General features: G+C 41.5%; 1 protein-coding gene across 1 annotated transcript in view; it reads right to left on the bottom strand.

Moving 5' to 3' along the window:
* The window catches only part of SGCD (sarcoglycan delta), a gene marked incomplete at its 3' end in the record, with an annotated part of 771,422 nt that overhangs the window by 144,502 nt on the left and 606,238 nt on the right, over positions 1 to 20,682 (bottom strand). The window contains exon 4 of the mRNA XM_080672659.1: positions 5,397 to 5,498. Within this exon, the coding sequence (XP_080528785.1) occupies positions 5,397 to 5,498 (102 nt within the window). The remainder of the gene's footprint in view (positions 1 to 5,396; positions 5,499 to 20,682) is intronic.

The raw sequence follows: 20,682 nt of genomic DNA on the forward strand, positions 1-20,682 counted from the left end.
ATACTTCACGGTCCAGTTAACTTCTTAATTAAAGACAGCAAGATGTTCATGTTCCATGCAAGTGGCACGGAAAATACTGTTTTGTGTGCAATATGTTCAGCTGGGAGTTGAAGCTGTTTTGCTTACTGGGGAGAAGCCACCACAGCCTTCATTTGGTTTCTAAACTAACCAGAGAGACAGGGCTCTACGCATCGCAACTAAATCATCGTCAGCGGAGCCTCTTCAGGCAAAACTTATGCTTGTCTGCCATCCCATATTATTTATTTATTTATTTATTTTTCCGTCAGACAGAGCACGCCAAATCCAGTTTCACCTTCTGTTACTTGTCTGCCTCCTCCCCATTTGTGGTCTGTTTTGTTGTCACTGAGCTTGCTACTATTTCAAACCCACAGGAGCCAGATCACGAGGAGAAATGGAGGCAAAGGAGAGAGAAACAAGAAGGGAGGAACAGGGAGTCATGAGTGACTAGAATCCTAAGAAGTTGACCTAATTTCTGGACTTCCACATGATGAGATACATATATTCTCATTCTCACAAACCAGGAGCCGCATCCTCAGGGAACCTCAAGGGCTCATTACAGAAACGAGTGAAGAGGTCGCGACGGAGACAATAGTGACTGGTGGGGAGACTGTGGCAAACTGCAGAACAGATGCCCCTCCAAAAGAGGCAGCTGCTACTCGGCTCATCTTTAGGAAGATCAAACCACTTTGCCAGGGTTTCTGATTTTTTTCATGAGACTCAGAAAAGGTAGATTTTTTAAAAAATGTCAAATCTCCAGGTATTTAAACATCAGAAACAAATCCATATTAAAAGGAAAACACTATGAATTAACAATACTTCTGTCGTAAGCCTTCATATCAATAGTTCACTCAATAGCTCATAAGGTCACAAACTACTTCATTTCACCCTCACAATGAATTTGTGAAGTAGAGATATCCTCTCAGTGATTGGACCAGACATGATTAAGCTCCGTCTGGTATTATCCACTGTTGTTTCCAGTTTCCTTCTTAGAGCTGGTCTTCAGATGTGATGGTAGAATAGTTCATTTAGTGTGTGTCCTCTTCAATCTAATTTCTGAGTGGCATGAAGTCCCGCGGCTTTCTTTCTACTCCCAGATGTAAGTTTTTATAGAGATAAACACTTTCTTATCAACTTATCCTCCAAAGTGATTACTACCAACCAAATCAATGTGTTGTGACTTTATGAGGGTTGCAACCTTCAATAATGAAATCAGATACAGTATTGAACACTGCAGGGATTGCTTACCCAATCTAATTCATCTCAGATCAATGAAACACAAAACCAAAATGAAGTCAAGTGTTGCTTCACTAGCTATCCTCACTTAGAGGGGTTGAGTAACCTTGTTCAACTGGACACTGGGAAAAGCAGGCGGTGCCCCATAAAATAGAAGCAGCTATGATCTATGGAGAAATGATTCTGCAGTGCAGTCTATGGTGAAGAGTCTTCCCGAGGCAGTCTGTAAGCAACGGTCAGGTACATCAGAAAGAACCAATAAGCTGCGGATGCCAAGTGGAGAACGGCCATATTAGTTCCATTTGTTCCAATGGACATATATGAGGGCCAGCAGGCAGGTAGGCTACTCCAGATCCATTCTTGTTTCCTGTCAAGTCAATTAGTTCCAGACATATCAATTTCTTCAAGTTCTATTATATCACTACTGCTGTGTATGACGTTCACATAAGCATTGTGTGAGGTTATGATTCAGAAGTATGGCAAATTCTATTGACTGCCTGCCCAACAATCATTCCCAAGACCTTCTTTGCTACCAGAACCCCAATTTTGCTAAGCTGGCAGTTATCTCTGTGTTTGAGGGAAGGGAAGCCCTATATAACTGTCACCAGCTTCTAGTTTATTCTTTTGCCTTTCTGATCCAACATACCGTATTTTTCCATGTATAAGACGCCTCATGTATAAGATGCCCCCCACTTTTCCAACCCCAAATTAACAAATCAACATTTTAAACATAAAACAGAACACATTTTAATAACTAGGGGCCCAGTGCACAAATTCGTGCACTTTGAAAGGAACTGTGGGCCACGAGGCTGTGGTGAGCACAGGGGCAGGTCTCAGCTCATCCTCCATACCCCCACCCGGCCCTTCCCACCACAGCCCCCCACCTCGCTCCCATCCCCATCTGCTGGCAGCCCCACTCCTGCCTCCACCACTCCTCCCACACGCTGATGGTGTGGAGCGATTGGGGCTGGTGGCAGCAGCGGGTGCAAGCGGCGGCTGCTGCCCTGATCGCCCCTCAGGAGCAGGGGGAGGTGGAGAAGCCCTGAGGGGCGATTGGGGCCGGCAGCCGCCAATTGCACCCACTGATGGTGCCAAGCAATCGGGGCTGGCACCAGGCGCCAGCAGCAGGTGTGAGCAGCAACTCTGGCACTGGCAGCGGGTGCAAGTGGGGCTGGCACCATAGCAGGTGTGAGCACCCAGCAGGACCATGGCACATGAGAGCAAAGAATTTTCAGTAACTACCAGAGGCTTGCCCCGATGACAGTGACCGGCGCCCCACCTTGGTCTGGCGCCTCTGCTCACCTGCTCCACCATCCTGCTGCAACCGATGCCCACCATATTCCGCGTGCACCCCCTGGTGGTCAGCGCATATCATAGCAACCAGTTGTTTGGTTGTTCCACTGTTTGGTCTATTTGCATATTAGTGTTTTATATATATAGATTACCGCAGGTAATGTTTACATACCAGTACTATGGTATTATGCAGCATAACACTTTATTCAAGCCTCTGTTGCATCCCTGCTCTCTTCTTCATCACTATTAGTTCCAGACATATCAATTTCTTCAAGTTCCATTATATCACTACTGTCTTCTGAGTGACTGTCTATATATGTGAGATCACCCTCATAAACTGGTGGCATTTTCTGAGCTAACTTTGTGTTCTCATGGCCAACCCTTCTCTCCTCATGAAATTGAAGCACCATTTTGCCTTTCCTATAAAATCAACAATGTTCATTTTGCTTGCAAATATTCTTGCCTGACATTGAGTAAATTTGGTTGACACACATAAGCCACTTGGGCATTGCTCCATAATCCAAGTCTTAAGCCCCTCTGCTCCAAGTTTGCCCATTTTGCTTGTTTTCCTCTTAAGGCCTTCTTCTTTTTTGTCATCTTAAGGAGTTGTTCTTCCTGTTTTCTCCAGTGTCTGATCATACACTCAATGAGAGGAGGTCCAAATTATCTCTCTGCAGCTCTATTTCCATGCTCTTTTGCATTGCTGATTACATTTAGTTTGAATTTTGCAGAGTAAGACAATCACTTACTGGTATTTGTCTTTTATTTTTTGACATATTTATGGGCTCAGACTGCTCCAGTCTCTGTTGCATCTGCACACTCTCCACCTCCACTTCCAATTACGGTATCAGCTGATGTCATTAACAGTAAGGCTTGTGATTGGAGGAAGCCTGTTCAACAAGGTATGGGCAGCTACACACCCACGAGACTCCCTCCTTGGCTGACTTTCGTGTATAAGATGCCCCTCGATTTTCAGTCTAATGATTTTAGAAAAAAAATAGCATCTTATACATGGAAAAATATGGTATATATTTTCACTTTTTGTGACAACTCAAAGAAAGACTAATGCCACCGTTGTTGCCATGCCTAATATGTTATCCTCTATTTCTATCTCTGTGGTCATCCAAAAGAAAAACAGTTAAGGTCTATGCCCTGAGCCACTTCTAATCTCTTTCCCCAGCCAAGACAAGACACAGCCCAATCACAGGCAAAAACAATCTTATTCTTTTTAAAGATGGATAATAAATAAATGGTTAAAAATGATCTTGATAAAATGGCATACACAATTTATTCTTAAAATTATTTAGGTTTTCAAACTGTCTGATTTAATTTATATGAAGTTCTAAGAAATGCAAGAGGATGTAAAAGACAGAAAGCAGATGGTGGTTGCTTGCGGACGGGGTTGGGGGAGTAGGGAGGGTGCCGCAGGATGAAGGCATGGAGGAACTCTTAGGGGTGACACACGTTCATTATCTTGATTGTGGTGCTGGTGTCACAAGTATATACATATGTGAATACTTATCTAATTGTACCCTTAAATATGTATAGTTTATTCTTCATCAGTCATACCTCAAAAAAGCTCTTAAACTTTTAAATGTTATTTAGCTATACAATTTTTTACTGTTAATATATTATTTGAAGGGAAAAAAAGTACAGAATAGCATGAAAAGTATGTTTTTGTTAAAACAAATTAGGTGGGGTGGTCTCTAAAATGTACATACACCCTTTGAATAATTATAAAGGCAGTGTTTATTAAAATACATTTTATTTTCAAAATTGAGCTATCAGCTATTAAAGTGTATATACCCTTTTTAGGGATACCCACATGGTGTTTATTAAAATACATTTTATTTTCAAAATTGAGCTATCAGCTATTAAAGTGTATATACCCTTTTTAGGGACACCCACATGGCAGATGGCTGGAAAAAATACAATAAATTGTTAGCAGAATCATCACCCGAACCTCCTTGTCATAGTTCCATTCCATTACTCCTTCTAGGATATAGTTTCCTCAAAGATAATGGATACGTTTACAATACTCTTGTCTTGGTACTTTAAGTGCCCAAGCCAGTATACTGTGAGTTCCAGATACATTTTATAATCATTGTGTACATAAACTGATTTTTTCTTTTTGATGATTTTAACATCCTGGCTTCCTCTCTTTTACTAGGCACACAAGGAAATACATTTGTTGGCAATTCAACAGTTGCACTCAGTTTATACAAATCAGTAGTTTAGATAGCATTCAGATATAATTACCCACTGCGTTAAGTTGCTGAATTTCATTAATTACCCTAATCAATGCACATGAAGCAAATGACGCTTTGGGGAACTTTCCTGCTGCTCTTTGCTTGCAGGTGGATGCAGATCAATCCAGGCAAAGCAAATGAATTAATAATCCCCTCCAACCAGCAAATTCCACCAAAAAATAAAAACCAGAGAAACAAAAAACAACCAGAAAAGCCACTCCTAAACAAAAGTTAATTTTGATAATATTAGTTAATAAAAGCCAGGTATCTAGGAATCACTTCTATCATGGAAAAAGAGGAAGAATGAGAGAAAAAGCATAGAAATGAGACTGTGGTTAACAGAAAAGCTTCAGAATATATGTCTGAGTGGAAATCCTTGCTCTGCTACTTCTGGATTATGTGGCTTTGGACATAGCACCTTTCCAAACTTCAGTTCTTTAATTGAGCTGTGATTACACTCAAGACTTTAGACTCAAATGCATCTCATTACCTGTATCATCACCCCCTATGCTACTCTTTATACTCAGCTGATGGCAAGATACATTTTCCCAGATTTCAATTCCCAAGGAACAATAATTCCTTCTCTCAGCAGAAACTTACCGGTCGGGACTGGATTTCTTTGGCATAGAGAGGTTGCAAGAATTCTGAGTCTCCTTCTAGCTTTAGACCTTTTTCTGTGATTCTCAAGTTTCCCATTCCATCCTGAAATAGAGGCACAGAGATAACATGGAAATGCAATTAGTCAAACTTTCAAAATATCTCAGGCTTTCATGTTAAAACAAAGCGATTGCCCTCCTTTTTTAAAAGAGAGAGTAGAATGAGGGGAGTTGGGACTAAACAAATAAAATACCAGGAGGCATTGTTCAATGCAATTATGCATACTGTCCTCTTTGCTCACTTATTCTAAGAAAATTTTATTCTGAGCAATCTGAAATGCTCCCCCCACCCCCCACCCCCCAGTCATTCACTTGCCTAGACGAAAGGGATCCTTTTTGCTAGGCTGTGCAGAAAGAATGGAGGCAGGCGGTGAATGGGGAGAAGAGGATGATTTCCTAAGTTAAAATCAAAGATCCTTTTTTCTAAAACTCTATGCAGAAATCACAAACTGGCAGTCTGTTGGTCAAATCCAGCCTACAGACAGCGTGTATTTGGCTCATAACACATTTAGGAAGTCAAATTAGTTACTGACATTTTTCCTAATAGTTTATTCTAGAAATATTAAAATATAGACAAAAGTATACAAGGCTGAAGACTCAATTTAAGAAAATAGAGCATGCATACACACACACACACATACACATATACATATATATGCTTTAAAAATTTATTCCTCTATTTTGACATAATGACATTAAGAAAATTGAATGATTTGAATAAAAAAAATTCCAGGTTTTCAGCTACTCGTAAAAAAAAAAAACAAACGGAATTCCCGGCAAGTCTGAGCCTGTCTTCTACCATCAGCTGGACTTAAGCAGCAGCCACCTGCCTGAACCATGCTCCAGCCCATTTCACTCACTCTGCTCACAACCCTGCAGTTTCTCACCGGAATCTACCTGGCACTGCCACATGCTCTGTACCTCATCACATTCAGCACAGACACCATGTGGGGGGTGGGAGGAATGGACAAGGAGAAAATGGGCACTTTCCCCTTCCCTGCTTCATAACAGCAGTCCAACCTGTGGCTGGGAACACATCTCTCGGGTAATATTGTTCTTTCCTGGATAGCATGCCATCTGTATGTTTCTATTTTGAGTTGTGGGGACAACTCTGCCAAGAGGGCCCCAGACTGAGCATTCAAAGCCAGTGTGAGAGGCCACCGGCTGAAGGGCATGTTCATATCACACCAGCAGCAGGTCGAATCGGCAACAAAAAGAGAAAATGAAAAGCTATTTCTGGAAAGCCTATTTGTGCATATAGCAGTCTCTTGGTATCTGTGGGGGATTGGTCATAAGAACCCCTGCCCTCCATGGATACCAAAATCCACACTCAACTGCCTTATAAAAATGGAATAGTATTTGCATATAATCTATGCTCATCCTTGTGTATACTTTAAGCCATTTCCAGATTTCTTATAATGCCTGATACAATATAAATGCTATGTAAACAGTTGTTAGACTCTAAGAGTTGTTATGCTTAGGGAATAGTGGCAAGAAAAATTCTGTACCTGTTCAATCTGACCCAATCATGGTAGGCCTAACTACATAGTACATGTCAGTAGCAATGTAACATTTTCCCACATACTTTTGATCCATGGAAAATTGAATCTGCAAATGCAGAATCCACAGATATGGAAGGCCGACTGTAATTGTGTGCGGTGAGCCATGGAGAGTCACAAAAACATTAAGTCCCTTGCAGTTCTGGCCTCTGAAACTGTTTGTATCACAGGTGGCACATAGCCGAAGGGGAACAGTAAGGAAGGTACCAGAATGACTAAAGTTTGAGAAACATTCATCTCATCAGTCAATTAACTCCTTTGCAATAGTAACTTCCCTTTGCTTAAATACCTGACTTGTTAGAAAACTCACTACAAACTTGATGAATCTATCCTTTCTTCTACCTATAGTTTCTTCCTATTATTATTCATCATCATTTCATTCTTCCAGTTTCCCTCCCAGTCCTTAGTTCTGCCCAAAGATATGTGATGGGAAAGGCCTATCAGTGTGGATTTTTTTTATTGGTCTCTATTTCGAGAATATAACACAAAGCAGATTAGAATAGCCAACTGATGTGGTCCACATTAGAGTCTCCTTTACAGCTCTGTAACTATCGAACTGGATTTGTACAGCTTGAGAACAGCCTCATTGAAACCATTTCACCTTTAACTGCCTAAGGAACTGAGGAGCATTATGCTAAGCAAAATAAGCCAGTCAGAGAAAGCCAAGTATCACATGATCTTATTCATATGTGGAATCTAATGAACAAAACAAACTGATGAACAAAATAGATCCAGAGACCTAGAAACATGGAACAGACTGTCGAATCTCAGAGGGAAGGAGGTGGAGGGCAGGTGGGTGTGAAGAGATCAACCAAAGAACTTGTAGGCATATATGCATAACCCATGGACACAGACAATAGTGTGGCGAAGGCCTGAGGCAGGGGAGGGAGAGGAGGGGGCGGGCTAGAAGGGGTCATGGGGAAAAAAGGGGGACGTACGTAATACTTTCAACAATAAATATTCTTTATAAGCTGTGGATATTGCTAAGGTAGGTGCTTTAGTTCAGTTTTGAAGCAACACTTCCCTCCCAGTAAGATGAATTTAGAAGATCTACAGTTATTTCTAAAGAAATTAGAAAGAAATAGACCATTCCCTCCCCCCGCCCTCTACTAATGGTAAAACTTCAATATTCTTAAAGGCAAGCATGAGAATTGTAGCAGCTGGGTGGCTGGGCTTGGACAGAGCCAGCACTGTCCAGTGAATGCTCCCCAAGTCTGTAATGTGCCTTTGAGACAGAAGTGGGAGATAGAATCCCACTGCTATCTTGGTGAGGGCAGGGCCTCTGAGGTCCTACACATCATAGCATCACCAGTGCCTCCCTCAGGTCTGGCACATAGGAGTTTCACTAACACATGAGCAAATCACATTATATTCTGAGGCCAATACAGGGTGGTCCCTGTAAGGTCCTTTGGGGAGATAGGGCCTGAGGACAAGGGCAGAGGGTTAGAAATGGAGAATCTCTCTCTGGGCTAGTCCAAAGGTTATGGCATTTTCTCTTTATTCTTTATCTGGTCCAGATTGACTGCTTGAGTATTTCAAATGGACAATTTTCTATAAAGTGAGTATAGATTAAAGTGATTTTAGAGTGGCAGGACAATAGACTGAAATATTAATTTGTTTCCTTCTTCACATCACTCATGCCAAACCTTGGCCCTTTTCATCACCATTTCAAACAGATTCCCAGGCTTTGTAATCACACGGCTTAGAGATTTTGAGAGCAAAGCAGCCTGAAAGCAGTGTGTGTGTGGGGGGGTGGGGGGAGGGGGGGGGAGGGAGCGGGGCTGTCAATCTTACCTATTGTACAAGGTAACTCTGGTTGAATGGATTGTGCCAGGTGTGCTGGGAAGGGAGGCAAGAAAGAGAAGAGGAGACTTTTCCCAGCTGGGGGTGGACAGGAAGTCTGCGATTCCCATGAGTTCTATAGACCACTGTCCCCCCAGTGTCCCCAGGAGGGGTTAGGACCTCAGAGGGAAGTGGACTCCAGACAGTCCAAGGTTTCCCTCCCCCAGGAATAGAAGAGAGGTCTCTTCTCTAGACCTAAAGGGACCATGTGGGTCGGACCACAATTCTCTCAGCCATCGCCAATGAGAGACAGTGACTGGTGGGCCCAGGGGCCTTCCCACTGTGCTGGGCAAAGCATGGGGACATTTCCCTCCCCCAGGAATAGCAGAGAGGTCTCTTTTCTAGACCTAAAGGGACCATATGGGTTGGACCACAATTCTCTCAGCCATTGCCAATGAGAGACAGTGACTGGTGGGCCCAGGAGCCTTCCCACTGTGCTGGGCAAAGCATGGGGACATCCTGAAGATCCTAGCGATATGGAATGCCCTGCTGAGCCTTGTGGGAGGGGGCTGGGAATCAGGATTACATTGATTTGAAGAGAGTACTATTTCGTGCTCCTCTGAATTTCCTGCTCCATCAGCATGAACAGGTTTTTAATTCCATCAGCACATTTTCAAGCTGGAAGAAATGCCAAGTCCTATTTCAGTCAGCAGGTCCCAAGGCTCTCTCCTGCCAGAGCACTTTTATTGGCAGGCGCTCCTTAGTTCGGATTAAAGCAATTTTATCTAGACACAGACATTTTAGAAGGTAAGCTTCCTGAGGTGTAGGGTTTTTGTCCGCAGTCGTTTCAGTTTCTAAAACATTGCTTAGCTCAGAGTATACAATCAGCAAATACTTGCCATGGGATAGAATTGCTTCCTTCTGAGTGCTGCATTTTGAAAGGTGATTATAAAAATGATAAAACCTAGGCCTATCCCTTGGGTAGATTCCAATATATTAGAGCATGCATTCTCAACTAGTGTGATACAGCCCCCAAAGGGGGAAACATTGGTGATTGGGGGGATGTGAACACCCATGTGGTAAGCTCTCTGACATTGGTCTTAGCAATGTATTGTTAGATTTCACTCCAAAGACAAAAATGAGCAAATGGAATTACATCAAACTAAAAAGCTTTTACACAGCGAAAGAAACCATTAACAAAATGAAATAGAAGATATTTGCAAATCATATATCTGAGAAGGGGTTAATATCCAAAGTATAGAAAGAAGTCCTACAATTCAATAACAAAAAGAAACAATTCAATTGAAAAATGGGCAGAGGATCTGAATAGACATGTTTCCAAAGAAGACATACACATAGCCAACAGCACATGAAAAGATGGCACTTATATTTTATAACAGCTTATAAAGTTGCTTTTAACAATTTATAGAGCCAAGGCCATAGTATTGGAAGCATTCTGTACTTCTTGGTTGCCAGCAGCACTATATGGATGGGCATTCCTTGGTCTGTACTTTTCCTGGGGGTGAACCAAAGAGCCAGAGAGGAGGGATGGCTCCCACATACATGCACACAGGCAATAAGCCTAATTCTTTTTATTTCCAAATTGCTTTATTTCTCCTTGCCTTTTAGGGCATTCCTATCAGTCCTTTGGAAAACACTTTTCTCAGTCACTGGAACGAACACACACACACACACACACACACACAGTTGGGTACATTGGCTAAGAATATGAGTTCTGAGATCAAACTGCATGGGTTAAATGCTGGCTCGACCACTTCACTTGTTGGCACTCTTTCTACAGCTCACTCTTCCTTAAATAATCAAGATAATTGATATATCTTCTAAATTTGAGGGATACATGAGACAATCCATGTATATCAGTCCAAAGAGGCTAGGTTATATACCATAGTAACAACAACATTCTCAATGGCTTCAAACGAGTAAGATTTAATTCTTACCCAAGCTACATGTGCGTGCAGGGTTAGCAGAGAAGTCAGCCTATAGGATGACACAGGAGCGACCATTTGAACACTTGGCTTCTCTCTGTGTCTTTGGAGACAAGTAGGATTGTATTTCTTCACTAATGAAGGTTTGGCTATGAGATATGCTGGGGCTGGGAACTGTGAGCATAAATGAACTAACTTGCAGCAGGTGCTCTAGCAGCCAGGGTGTGCTTGCCAGGGCTCTCCTGTTAGTTCTTCGCTCTATCGGATTGAAAGCTTCTCACAGGCAAGGGCAGTATCTTCCATGTCTTTTCATCCCAGCCACCTATCATAATCTCTGACACAGAACAGACAGACAGTCCAAAGTGACTGAGGGGAGGGGAGGAAAAGTCTGCTGTCAGCCACAGAGAACTGCGAGGGCAGCTCCCTGATGAAGCCAAGCCTGCCTGGTGAGTCCACGCCCTCTGGGTACCACTTACACAGACCAGAGCTGCTTTTGCTGGCCATTTGGGAAAACAGCCAGATCAACACGGGGATGGCCGTGCACCTCTAGACGTCAATGCAAGATTAGCCTTCAAGAATGTTTGCGAGGAAGTGTAAACACATCGCCTGGAATCATGAGAAAAGTATGGTTCTCAGGTGCCAGCTTCAACCTTCTGCTGGCTCTCAGTGCAAACCCGGACAAGCCTCGCTGCTCTTGTCTGCTTCCTCTCCACGCCCCCACCCCACTCCCCGACTTAATGGCAGCTACGCAGCATAAACATGAATGTCTTTTCCTCTTAAAGAAAATCCTCTTCTACGATGCACAGGAATGGGATGTTCTTCAGATGACAAATTACAGCTGCTACAAGACACCCGGGCCCACAACTCAGAAATGCTGCAATTAGGCAGTTTTTGCCCAACAAAAACAAAACAAAAAATGCCACAGCTCTTAAAAATCACTCCAAATGCGTACCCGGATTCTGGGAGGATTTAGGCACAAAAACCAATGGTAGCACAGTGTTCTGAAACAGAAACGTGTAAGCAACCTTTAAAAAGAGACATAGGCGGAGAATTTATCGATTGTCGGGCAGGAAGAAAATGAGAGATGGATACCAAAATGCAACTGGTCGCATCCCCTGTCCCAGGTGAAAAATGTGATCTCATGCGTCCCGAGCTATTGTTGATAAAGGTGGGGACTCATTTGTCTTTAGCCGACACCAAAGAAAACAAGTGAAATATGACCAGGCCTCTGCAGAGTGTTCAGATGGAATCCCTACAATGGCCATCCTGCCGCTGGGTGAGCGGTTCCTACCAGTACAAAGCCTGATTAACACGTGGGCCCGAGTGATATTAAAAATGCACGCTGTGAGAATCCCTCCCCAAATAGATTCTTTCTCTGGAGTAAAACACCCGAGGGAGCTACCTGTCCTATCTACTTTCTGTTTTCATTAGGAAAAGGTGTCAGTTGTACACGACAGTGTCTTTTATGAGACTGCGAGTTATAGCTTCAAAGGGTCCAGTGCCTCTCTGATGCTTGTGAGAAAGGTTTAGAAGGATGAGTTCAGAAACAGGAAGGCTAGTACGCGGCTCCTGGCACTAGAGACTTCTTACCTCTTAATTTGGCCCTTCTGTTCAAGTTTTGATGTCCAAATTGGCCTGCCAAAGCTTAGTAACAGATGTATTGCAGTCCTATAGACGTCTTGCCAGTTTCTACAATTACCTCGAGCCTTAAACTAAGGAGAAACAGTAGCAATCCACAGATGATACCTATTCCTGCTTCTCTGGCACATACCCCTGAGGCCTAATATTCTTCTCATGTTACATGCAAGGGTTCTTGAAACAGTGGGACAGTACAGGAAACTATCAAACCCTTGGAAAATCCTGTCTGCTCAGTGAACAAAGGCATGTACCGTCTCTTTTATTATTCAGCATTACACAGCCAGAGCTCTGAAGCACTATGAAGAATGAGGCAGCACCAGAAAGGAGAGGGTGAGGAGAGAGGGAAGGGTATACCTCAGGCAAAAGGAGCAAGAAGTTGTCTCAGCAGAAACCTAAAAGAAGTGAAGGAGTCACCATGAGAGATCCGGGGGGAAGGGAGACTAAATCTAGTACATTGAGGAACACCAAGAAGACCTCTGTGTAAGACAGAGGGCAGTAGTAGATGAGTTCAGGCTGGAAGGGACCAGATTTACAGAGCATCTTGGAGAAGTTTCTATGGCATAGTCTGGATTTTTATTCTACATTTGATCAGTGCCAATGGAGTATGTTAAGGATGGGCATGATGGGAACTGGTTTACATTTTAATTTAGATAAATTCCAACAAGACTTCACAAGAGTCCAAAACTTTGATGTACTGACTACCTTAGAATTCATTCCAAAAGTAGTGTTCTAGTAAAAAGAACTTGATGATAATGGGTTCTACAATTTTGTTCAACTGAAATAATTATTTTGGAATAGATTTCCCACTTCCTTTGCCTAGCCAAATTCATAGAGCCCAATGATCAAGACCATGAGTTATGAAACCAAAAAGACCCATTTTGGGGTCCAGGTGCCATCACTTACTAGTCATCAGACCTTCCTTGAACCTTTTATATCTATAAAATGGGGACCATCGTGTCCTTCTTTGAGGAGTGTGTATGTGCATGTGCACATTTGATCTGCTTAGCAGGGTGCCTGGCACATGTAAATATTCAATAGCGCCCTATACTGAACCATCCATCACCCCACCCCCCAGCTCCCACATCCATCACCTTCTTCCTTTTCTGATTACCTTCTCTAATCTGTGGCAGTCACACTCTGCCACACACTATTTAGCACTTCCTTGATTTGATGTGCTCTGAGAGGCTTGTGCAAGAGAAAGGAGAAACAGGGTCAATGACAAAGCTGCCAATGTCAAGAGGATGCACAAGGCAGGAGATAAGGGGCAGGTATGAAGAAGCAAAAGGAGTCTGCCACTAAATTTGTCTCAGACAGTTTCTAGGAGAAAGTGAAGGGATTAGAACTCACCCGATATCTTAAAGCTAGCAATTCAGGAGGAAAGGAAAGGAGAAGGGCTGTCTTAGGGTTTGTAAAAAATTGAGACTGCCTTCCTCTCTGCAAAATATAGCACTTTAATGATTTTAACTGCATATAATCAAATCATCAAATATTAAAAGACTGAAACTGGTTAAAAGGATTCCATTTACCTTTTTTTAAAAAAATATATATTTTATTGATTTTTTACAGAGAGGAAGGAAGAGGGATAGAGAGCTAGAAACATCGATGAGAGAGAAACATCGATCAGCTGCCTCCTGCACACCCCCCACTGGGGATGTGCCCGCAACCAAGTTACGTGCCCTTGACCGGAATCGAACCTGGGACCTTTCAGTCCCCAGGCTGACGCTCTATCCACTGAGCCAAACCGGTTTTGGCTCCATTTACCTTTTATTCCCATTTAATTTCTATGCCAGATATTACCCACACCCTCCATCCATCGCTTAAGAAGGGGAACTGAACATTTTAAGAGACCCAGAAGTGGGGAAATTCTCTGTGCAAGAAGAACAGACAGCATAGAAGATCAAGAATATAAAGCAAACCAAATCAAATCACAGGCATTTTTTAAACTTTCTTTGGGATAGTAACTGTGGTGGCTAATTTTGTGTGTCAATGTGATTAGGCCATGCCGTGACCAGATATCTGGACAAACGTTATTCTGGGTGTGTCGGTGAGAGCATTTCTGGATGAGGTTCACATTTGAACTGGTAGATGCAGCAAAGCAGATTGCCCTCCCTAATGTGGGTGGGCCTCATCCAATCAGTTGAAGGCCTGAAAAAGGCTGACCCTCTCTTGAGTCAGGGGGAATTTTTCAGATTTGAACTGAATCATTGGCTCTTTCTAGTACCTCAGCCTACTGTCCTTTGGACTGGAACTTAAACATCAGTGGTCTGTTTTCTCCAGCCTTAGGACTCAGACTACAACTGCATCATCACCTCTCCTGTGTCTCCAGCTGGCAGGCTGCAGATTCTGAGACTGGTCAGCCTCCATAATCATATAAGCCAATTCCTTATAATAAATCTCTTTACACAGACACACACACACACACACACACACACACACACACACACACACACACACACTATTGGTTCTGTTTCCCTGGGGAACACTGACTAATACAGTAATAGAGAATTTTATCCCCACATTCAGTTTACAGAAAGAGAAGTATATCAGAAAAGCAAGTGAACACGACTTTGAATGAAAAGAAACATTCATAAAGATTTCTTCCACGTTACATAATCTCCACATCCGCCACTCACTCCTTACAGATGTGACCCAACCCTTCTCTAGGAGAGAACATGAGACTTTCTTAGCTTTGTTTGGGGAAATGGCCACCATTGTCATAGACCTGTGGTCGGCAAATTGTGGCTTGCGAGCCACATGCGGCTCTTCGGCCACTTGAGTGTGGCTCTTCCACAAAATACCACGGCCTGGGTGAGTCTATTTTGAAGAAGTGGCGTTAGAAGAAGTTTAAGTTAAAAAAATTTGGCTCTCAAAAGAAATTTCAATCGTTGTACTGTTGATATTTGGCTCTATTGACTAATGAGTTTGCCGACCACTGTCATAGACTATTCGTCACTTCTGCTTCCCAGGAGAGGGAAAACCCATTATGTGACAGTATCAAGAGTTCTCAAGCACTAAGTTAAAACTTTCCCTTGGATCCCTGCCAGTAAAGGTTGCCAGGCTTGAGTTTACAATGTGGTCATGTAAGAATGAGCGATGTCACAACTACAAAGAGCTTAGAGCAGTGGTCAGCAAACTGCGGCTCGTGAGCCACATGCGGCTCTTTGGCCCCTTGAGATTTTAGCAAAGGCCAGCTTAGGAGTACCCTATTTAAGTTAATAAAATGTACCTACCTATATAGTTTAAGTTTAAAAAATTTGGCTCTCAAAAGAAATTTCAATCGTTGTACTGTTGATATTTGGCTCTGTTGACTAATGAGTTTGCCGACCACTGGCTTAGAGTAATCTTTTTTATTTATTTATTTATTTATTTTTTTATTAAGGTATTATATGTGTACATATCTTACCATTGCCCCCCCCCAACCCCACTCCCATACATGCCCTCACCCCCCAATGTTTTGCCTCCTTTGGTTACTCTTATATGCATGCATATAAGTCCTTCAGTTGATCTCTTATTTCCCCCACCTCTCCCTAACCTTACCACTGTAATTTGACAGTCTGTTTGATGCTTTACTGCCTCTGTATCTATCTTTTTGTTCATCAGTTTATAATGTTTTTCATTATCCCCAAATGAGTGAGATCATGTGGTATTTTTCTTTCATTGACTGGCTTATTTCACTTAGCATAATGTTCTCTAATTCCATCCAGGTGCCTACAAATGGTAGTAATTCCTTCTTTTTTATGGCAGCATAGTATTCCATTGTGTAGATGTACCATAGTTTTCTGATCCAGTCATCTGCTGATGGGCACCTAGGCTGTTTCCAAATCTTAGCTTTTGTAAATTGTGCTGCTATGAACATAGGGGTGCATATATCCTTTCTGATTGGTGTTTCTAGTTTCTTAGGATATATTCCTAGGAGTGGGATTACTGGGTCAAATGGGAGTTCCATTTTCAGTTTTTTGAGGAAACTCCATACTGTTCTCCACAGTGGCTGCACCAGTCTGCATTCCCACCAGCAGTGCACGAGGGTTCCTTTTTCTCCGTATCCTCGCCAACACTTGTCGTTTGTTGATTTGTTGATGATAGCCATTCTGACAGGTGTGAGATGGTATCGCATTGTCGTTTTGATTTGCATCTCTCGGATAATTAGTGACTTTGAGCATGTTTTCATGTGTCTCTTGGCCTTCCTTCGGTCTTCTTTCGAAAAGATTCTATTTAGGTCCATTGCCCATTTTTTTATTGGATCATTTATCTTCCTTTTATTAAGTTGTATAAGCTGCCTGTAGATGTTGGAGATTAAACCTTTATCAGTGATAACATTTGCAAATATGTTCTCCCATACAGTGGGGTTTCTTGTTGTTTTGTTGATGGTTTCTTTTGCTGTGCAAAAGCTTTTTATTTTGATGTAGTCCCATTTGTTTATTTTCTCTTTGGCTTCCATTGCCCTACGGGCAGTATCACTGAAAAAGTTCTTTTGGCATATGTCTGAGATTTTGCTGCCGGTGGATTCCTCTAGTATTTTTATTGTTTCCCATCTTATGTTTAAGTCCTGTATCCATTTTGAGTTTATTTTTGTGTATGGTGTAAGTTGGTGATCTAGTTTCATTTTTTTGCATGTATCTGTCCAATTTTCCCAACACCATTTATTGAAGAGACTGTTTTGACTCCATTGTATGCTCATGCCTCCTTTGTCAAATATTAATTGCGCATAGTGGTTTGGGTCGATATCTGGATTCTCTATTCTTTTCCATTGATCTATATGTCTGTTCTTGTGCCAGTACCAGGCTGTTTTGAGGACAGTGGCTTTGTAATACAGCTTGAAATCTGGTATTGAGATCCCTCCTACTTTATTCTTCTTTCTCAGGATTGCTGTGGCTATTCGGGGTCTTTTTTTATTCCAGATGAATTTTTGGAGAGTTCTTTCTAGGTCTGTGAAATATGCTGTTGGTATTTTAATGGGGAGTGCATTGAATCTATAGATTGCTTTGGGTAGTATGGACATTTTAATGATGTTGATTCTACCAATCCATGAACATGGTATGTTCTTCCATCTGTTTACATCTTCCTCTATCTCTTTTTTCAGTGTCCTGTAGTTTTCCGCATATAGGTCTTTTACCTCCTTGGTTAGGTTTATTCTTAAGCATCTTAATTTTTTTGGTTCGATGGAAAATGAGATTGCTTTTTTAGTCTCTCTTTCTGTAAGTTCACTGTTGGTGTATAGAAATGCCATAGATTTCTTGGTGTTAATTTTGTATCCTGCTACATTGCCGAGTTCATTTATTAAGTCTGTTAGTTTTTTGATGGAGTCTTTCGGGTTTTTTTATGTACAATATCATGTCATCTGCAAATAAGGACAGCTTTACTTCTTCTTTTCCAATTTGGATGCCTTTTATTTCTTCTTCTTATCTAATTGCAATGGCTAATACTTCCAGTACTATGTCAAACAGGAGTGGTGAGAATGGGCATCCCTGTCTTGTTCCTATTCTTAGGGGAAATGGTTTTAGCTTTTGCCCATTGAGTATGATGTTTGCTGTGGGTTTATCATATATAGCTTTTATTATGTTGAGGTATGATCCTTCTATTCCCACCTTGTTGAGAGTTTTTATCAGGAAAGTGTATTGGATTTTGTCAAATGCTTTTTCTGCATCAATTGATATGACTATGTGATTTTTATCTCTCAATTTGTTTATGTGATGTATCACATTTATTGATTTGCGGATATTGTACCATCCTTGCATTCCTGGGATAAACCCTACTTGGTCATGGTGTATGATCTTTCTGATGTACTGCTGGATCCGGTTTGCTAGAATTTTGTTGAGGATTTTGGCATCTACATTCATGAGGGATATTGGCCTGTAATTCTCCTTCATTGTGTTCTCTTTATCTGGTTTTGGTATTAGGGTGATGCTGGCTTCATAGAAGGAGCTTGGAAGTGTTCCTTCCTCTTGAATTTTTTTGGAATAGTCTGAAGAGGATAGGTTTTAGTTCTTCCTTGAATGTTTGGTAAAACTCTCCTGTGAAGCCGTCTGGCCCTGGGCTTTTGTTTGCCGGAAGCTCTTTGATGACTGCTTCAATTTCTTCCATAGTTACTGGCATATTGAGCTGTTCAGATTCTTCCTGATTGAGTTTTGGAAGGTTATATTTTTCTAGGAATATGTCCATTTCCTCCAGGTTGTCCAGTTTGTTGGAATAGAGTTGTTCGTAGTATTTTTTAACAATCCTTTGTATTTCGGCGGGATCTGTTGTTATTTCACCTCTTTCATTTCTGATTTTGTTTATTTGGGTCCTCTCTCTTTGCTTCTTGGTGAGCCTGGCTAGAGGTTCATCAACTTTGTTTATCCTTTCAAAGAACCAGCTCTTGGTTTTGTTGATCTTTTGTGTTGTTTCTTTGGTCTCTAGGTCGTTTATCTCTGCTCTGATCTTTATTATTTCCTTTTTTCTGCTTACACTGGGCTTTTCTTGTTGCTCTTTTTCTAACTCTTTGAGTTGTGGGTTAGGTAATTTATTACCATTGTTTCTTGTTTTTTGAAGTAGGCTTGTAGAGCTATGAACTTCCCTCTCAAGACTGCTTTCGCTGTGTCCCATAGATTTTGGATTGTAGTGTTTTCATTGTCATTTGTTGCCATGATTTTTTTTCTTTCTTCTTTGATCTCTCTGGTAACCCAGTCATGGTTTAATAGCATGCTGTTTAGTCTCCATGTGTTTGATTTCTTTGGGTTGTTTTTATTGTAGTTGATTTCCAGTTTTATGCCACTGTGGTCTGAGAAGATGCTTGATATGATTTCTATCTTCTTGAATTTGAAGAGACTTTGCCTATGTCCCAACATATGGTCTATCTTTGAAAATGACCCATGTGCACTTGAGAAGAATGTATATTCTGTGGCTTTGGGGTGAAATGTTCTGAAGATGTCAATTAATTCCATCTGGTCTAGTGAGTCATTTAGGATTGATGTTTCTTTGCTGATTTTTTGTTTAGAGGATTTGTCCAATGGTGATAGTCGGCTATTAAAGTCTCCTACTATGATTGTATTGCTGTCAATCTCTCCCTTGATATCCTCCAGGAGTTTTTTTTTTGTATTTGGGTGCTCCTGTATTGGGTGCATATATGTTTACCAGAGTTATTTCTTCTTGTTGGATTACTCCCTTTAGTATTATGAAGTGGCCTTCCTTATCTCTTGTTATGTCCTTCACTTTGAGATCTAATTTGTCAGATATAAGTATTGCTACCCCAGCTTTTTTTTCAGTTCCATTTGCCTGGAAAACCTTTTTCCATCCCTTCACCCTCAGTCTGTGTGCATCTTTTTTTCTGAGGTGGTTTTCTTGTAGACAGCAGATATATGGGTCGTGTTTTATTATCCAATCCGTTACCCTATGTCTTTTGATTGGGGCATTTAATCCATTTACATTTAAAGTTATTATTGATAGGTACTTATTTGTCGCCATTCCTATTCTTTACCCCTGTGTTCCTTATTCACTTCCTATTTCTTTTTTTTTTACAGTAGACCCTTTAGCATTTCTTGCATTGCTGGTTTGGTGGTAATAAATTCCTTTAGTCCTTTTTTGTCTGTGAAGCTCCTGATTTCACCTTCAATTTTGATTGATAGCCTTGCTGGGTACAGTATTCTTGGATTCAGACCCTTACTTTGCATGACTTTGTATATTTCATTCCATTCCCTTCTGGCCTGATGAGTTTCTGTTGAGAAATCAGTTGCTAGTCTGATGGGTGTTCCTTTGTAGGTAACTTTCTGTCTCTCTCTTGACACTTTTAAGATTCTTACTCTGTCGTTGGTGTTTGCCAGTTTAATTATAATGTGCCTTGGCGTTGGTCTTTTGGGGTTCATTTTGCTTGGGACTGTGTGAGCTTCTTGGATTTGTGTGGGTTTTTTCTTCCCTATATCAGGGAAATTTTCTGTCATTATTTTTTCAGAGGTTTTCTATTCCTTGCTCAGCTTCCTTTCCTTCTGGAACCCCTATTATGCAGATGTTGTTTTGTTTTGTGTTGTCCCAAAGTTCCCTTAGGCTCTCCTCCTGCCTTTTAATTTTTTTTTCTCTAGAAGTTGCTCTACTTGGGTATTTTTTCCCATCTTGTCTTCTAGCTCACTGATGCAGTCCTCTGCTTCTTCTAGTCTACTCTTGATGCTTTCTATTGAGTTCTTTACAGCAGCAATGTCATTTTTCATTTCTTCTTGGTTCTTCTTCATTTCCTCTTGGTTCTTGCTCATATTGTCGAATTTGTCTTCCATTCTTTTCAGCCACCTTATGACCATTTCTCTGAATTCTTTTTCTGGAAGGTTGCTTGCCTCCATTT

The sequence above is a fragment of the Plecotus auritus genome (assembly GCF_963455305.1).
Source record: "Plecotus auritus genome assembly, chromosome: 6".
NCBI lineage: Eukaryota > Metazoa > Chordata > Mammalia > Chiroptera > Vespertilionidae > Plecotus > Plecotus auritus.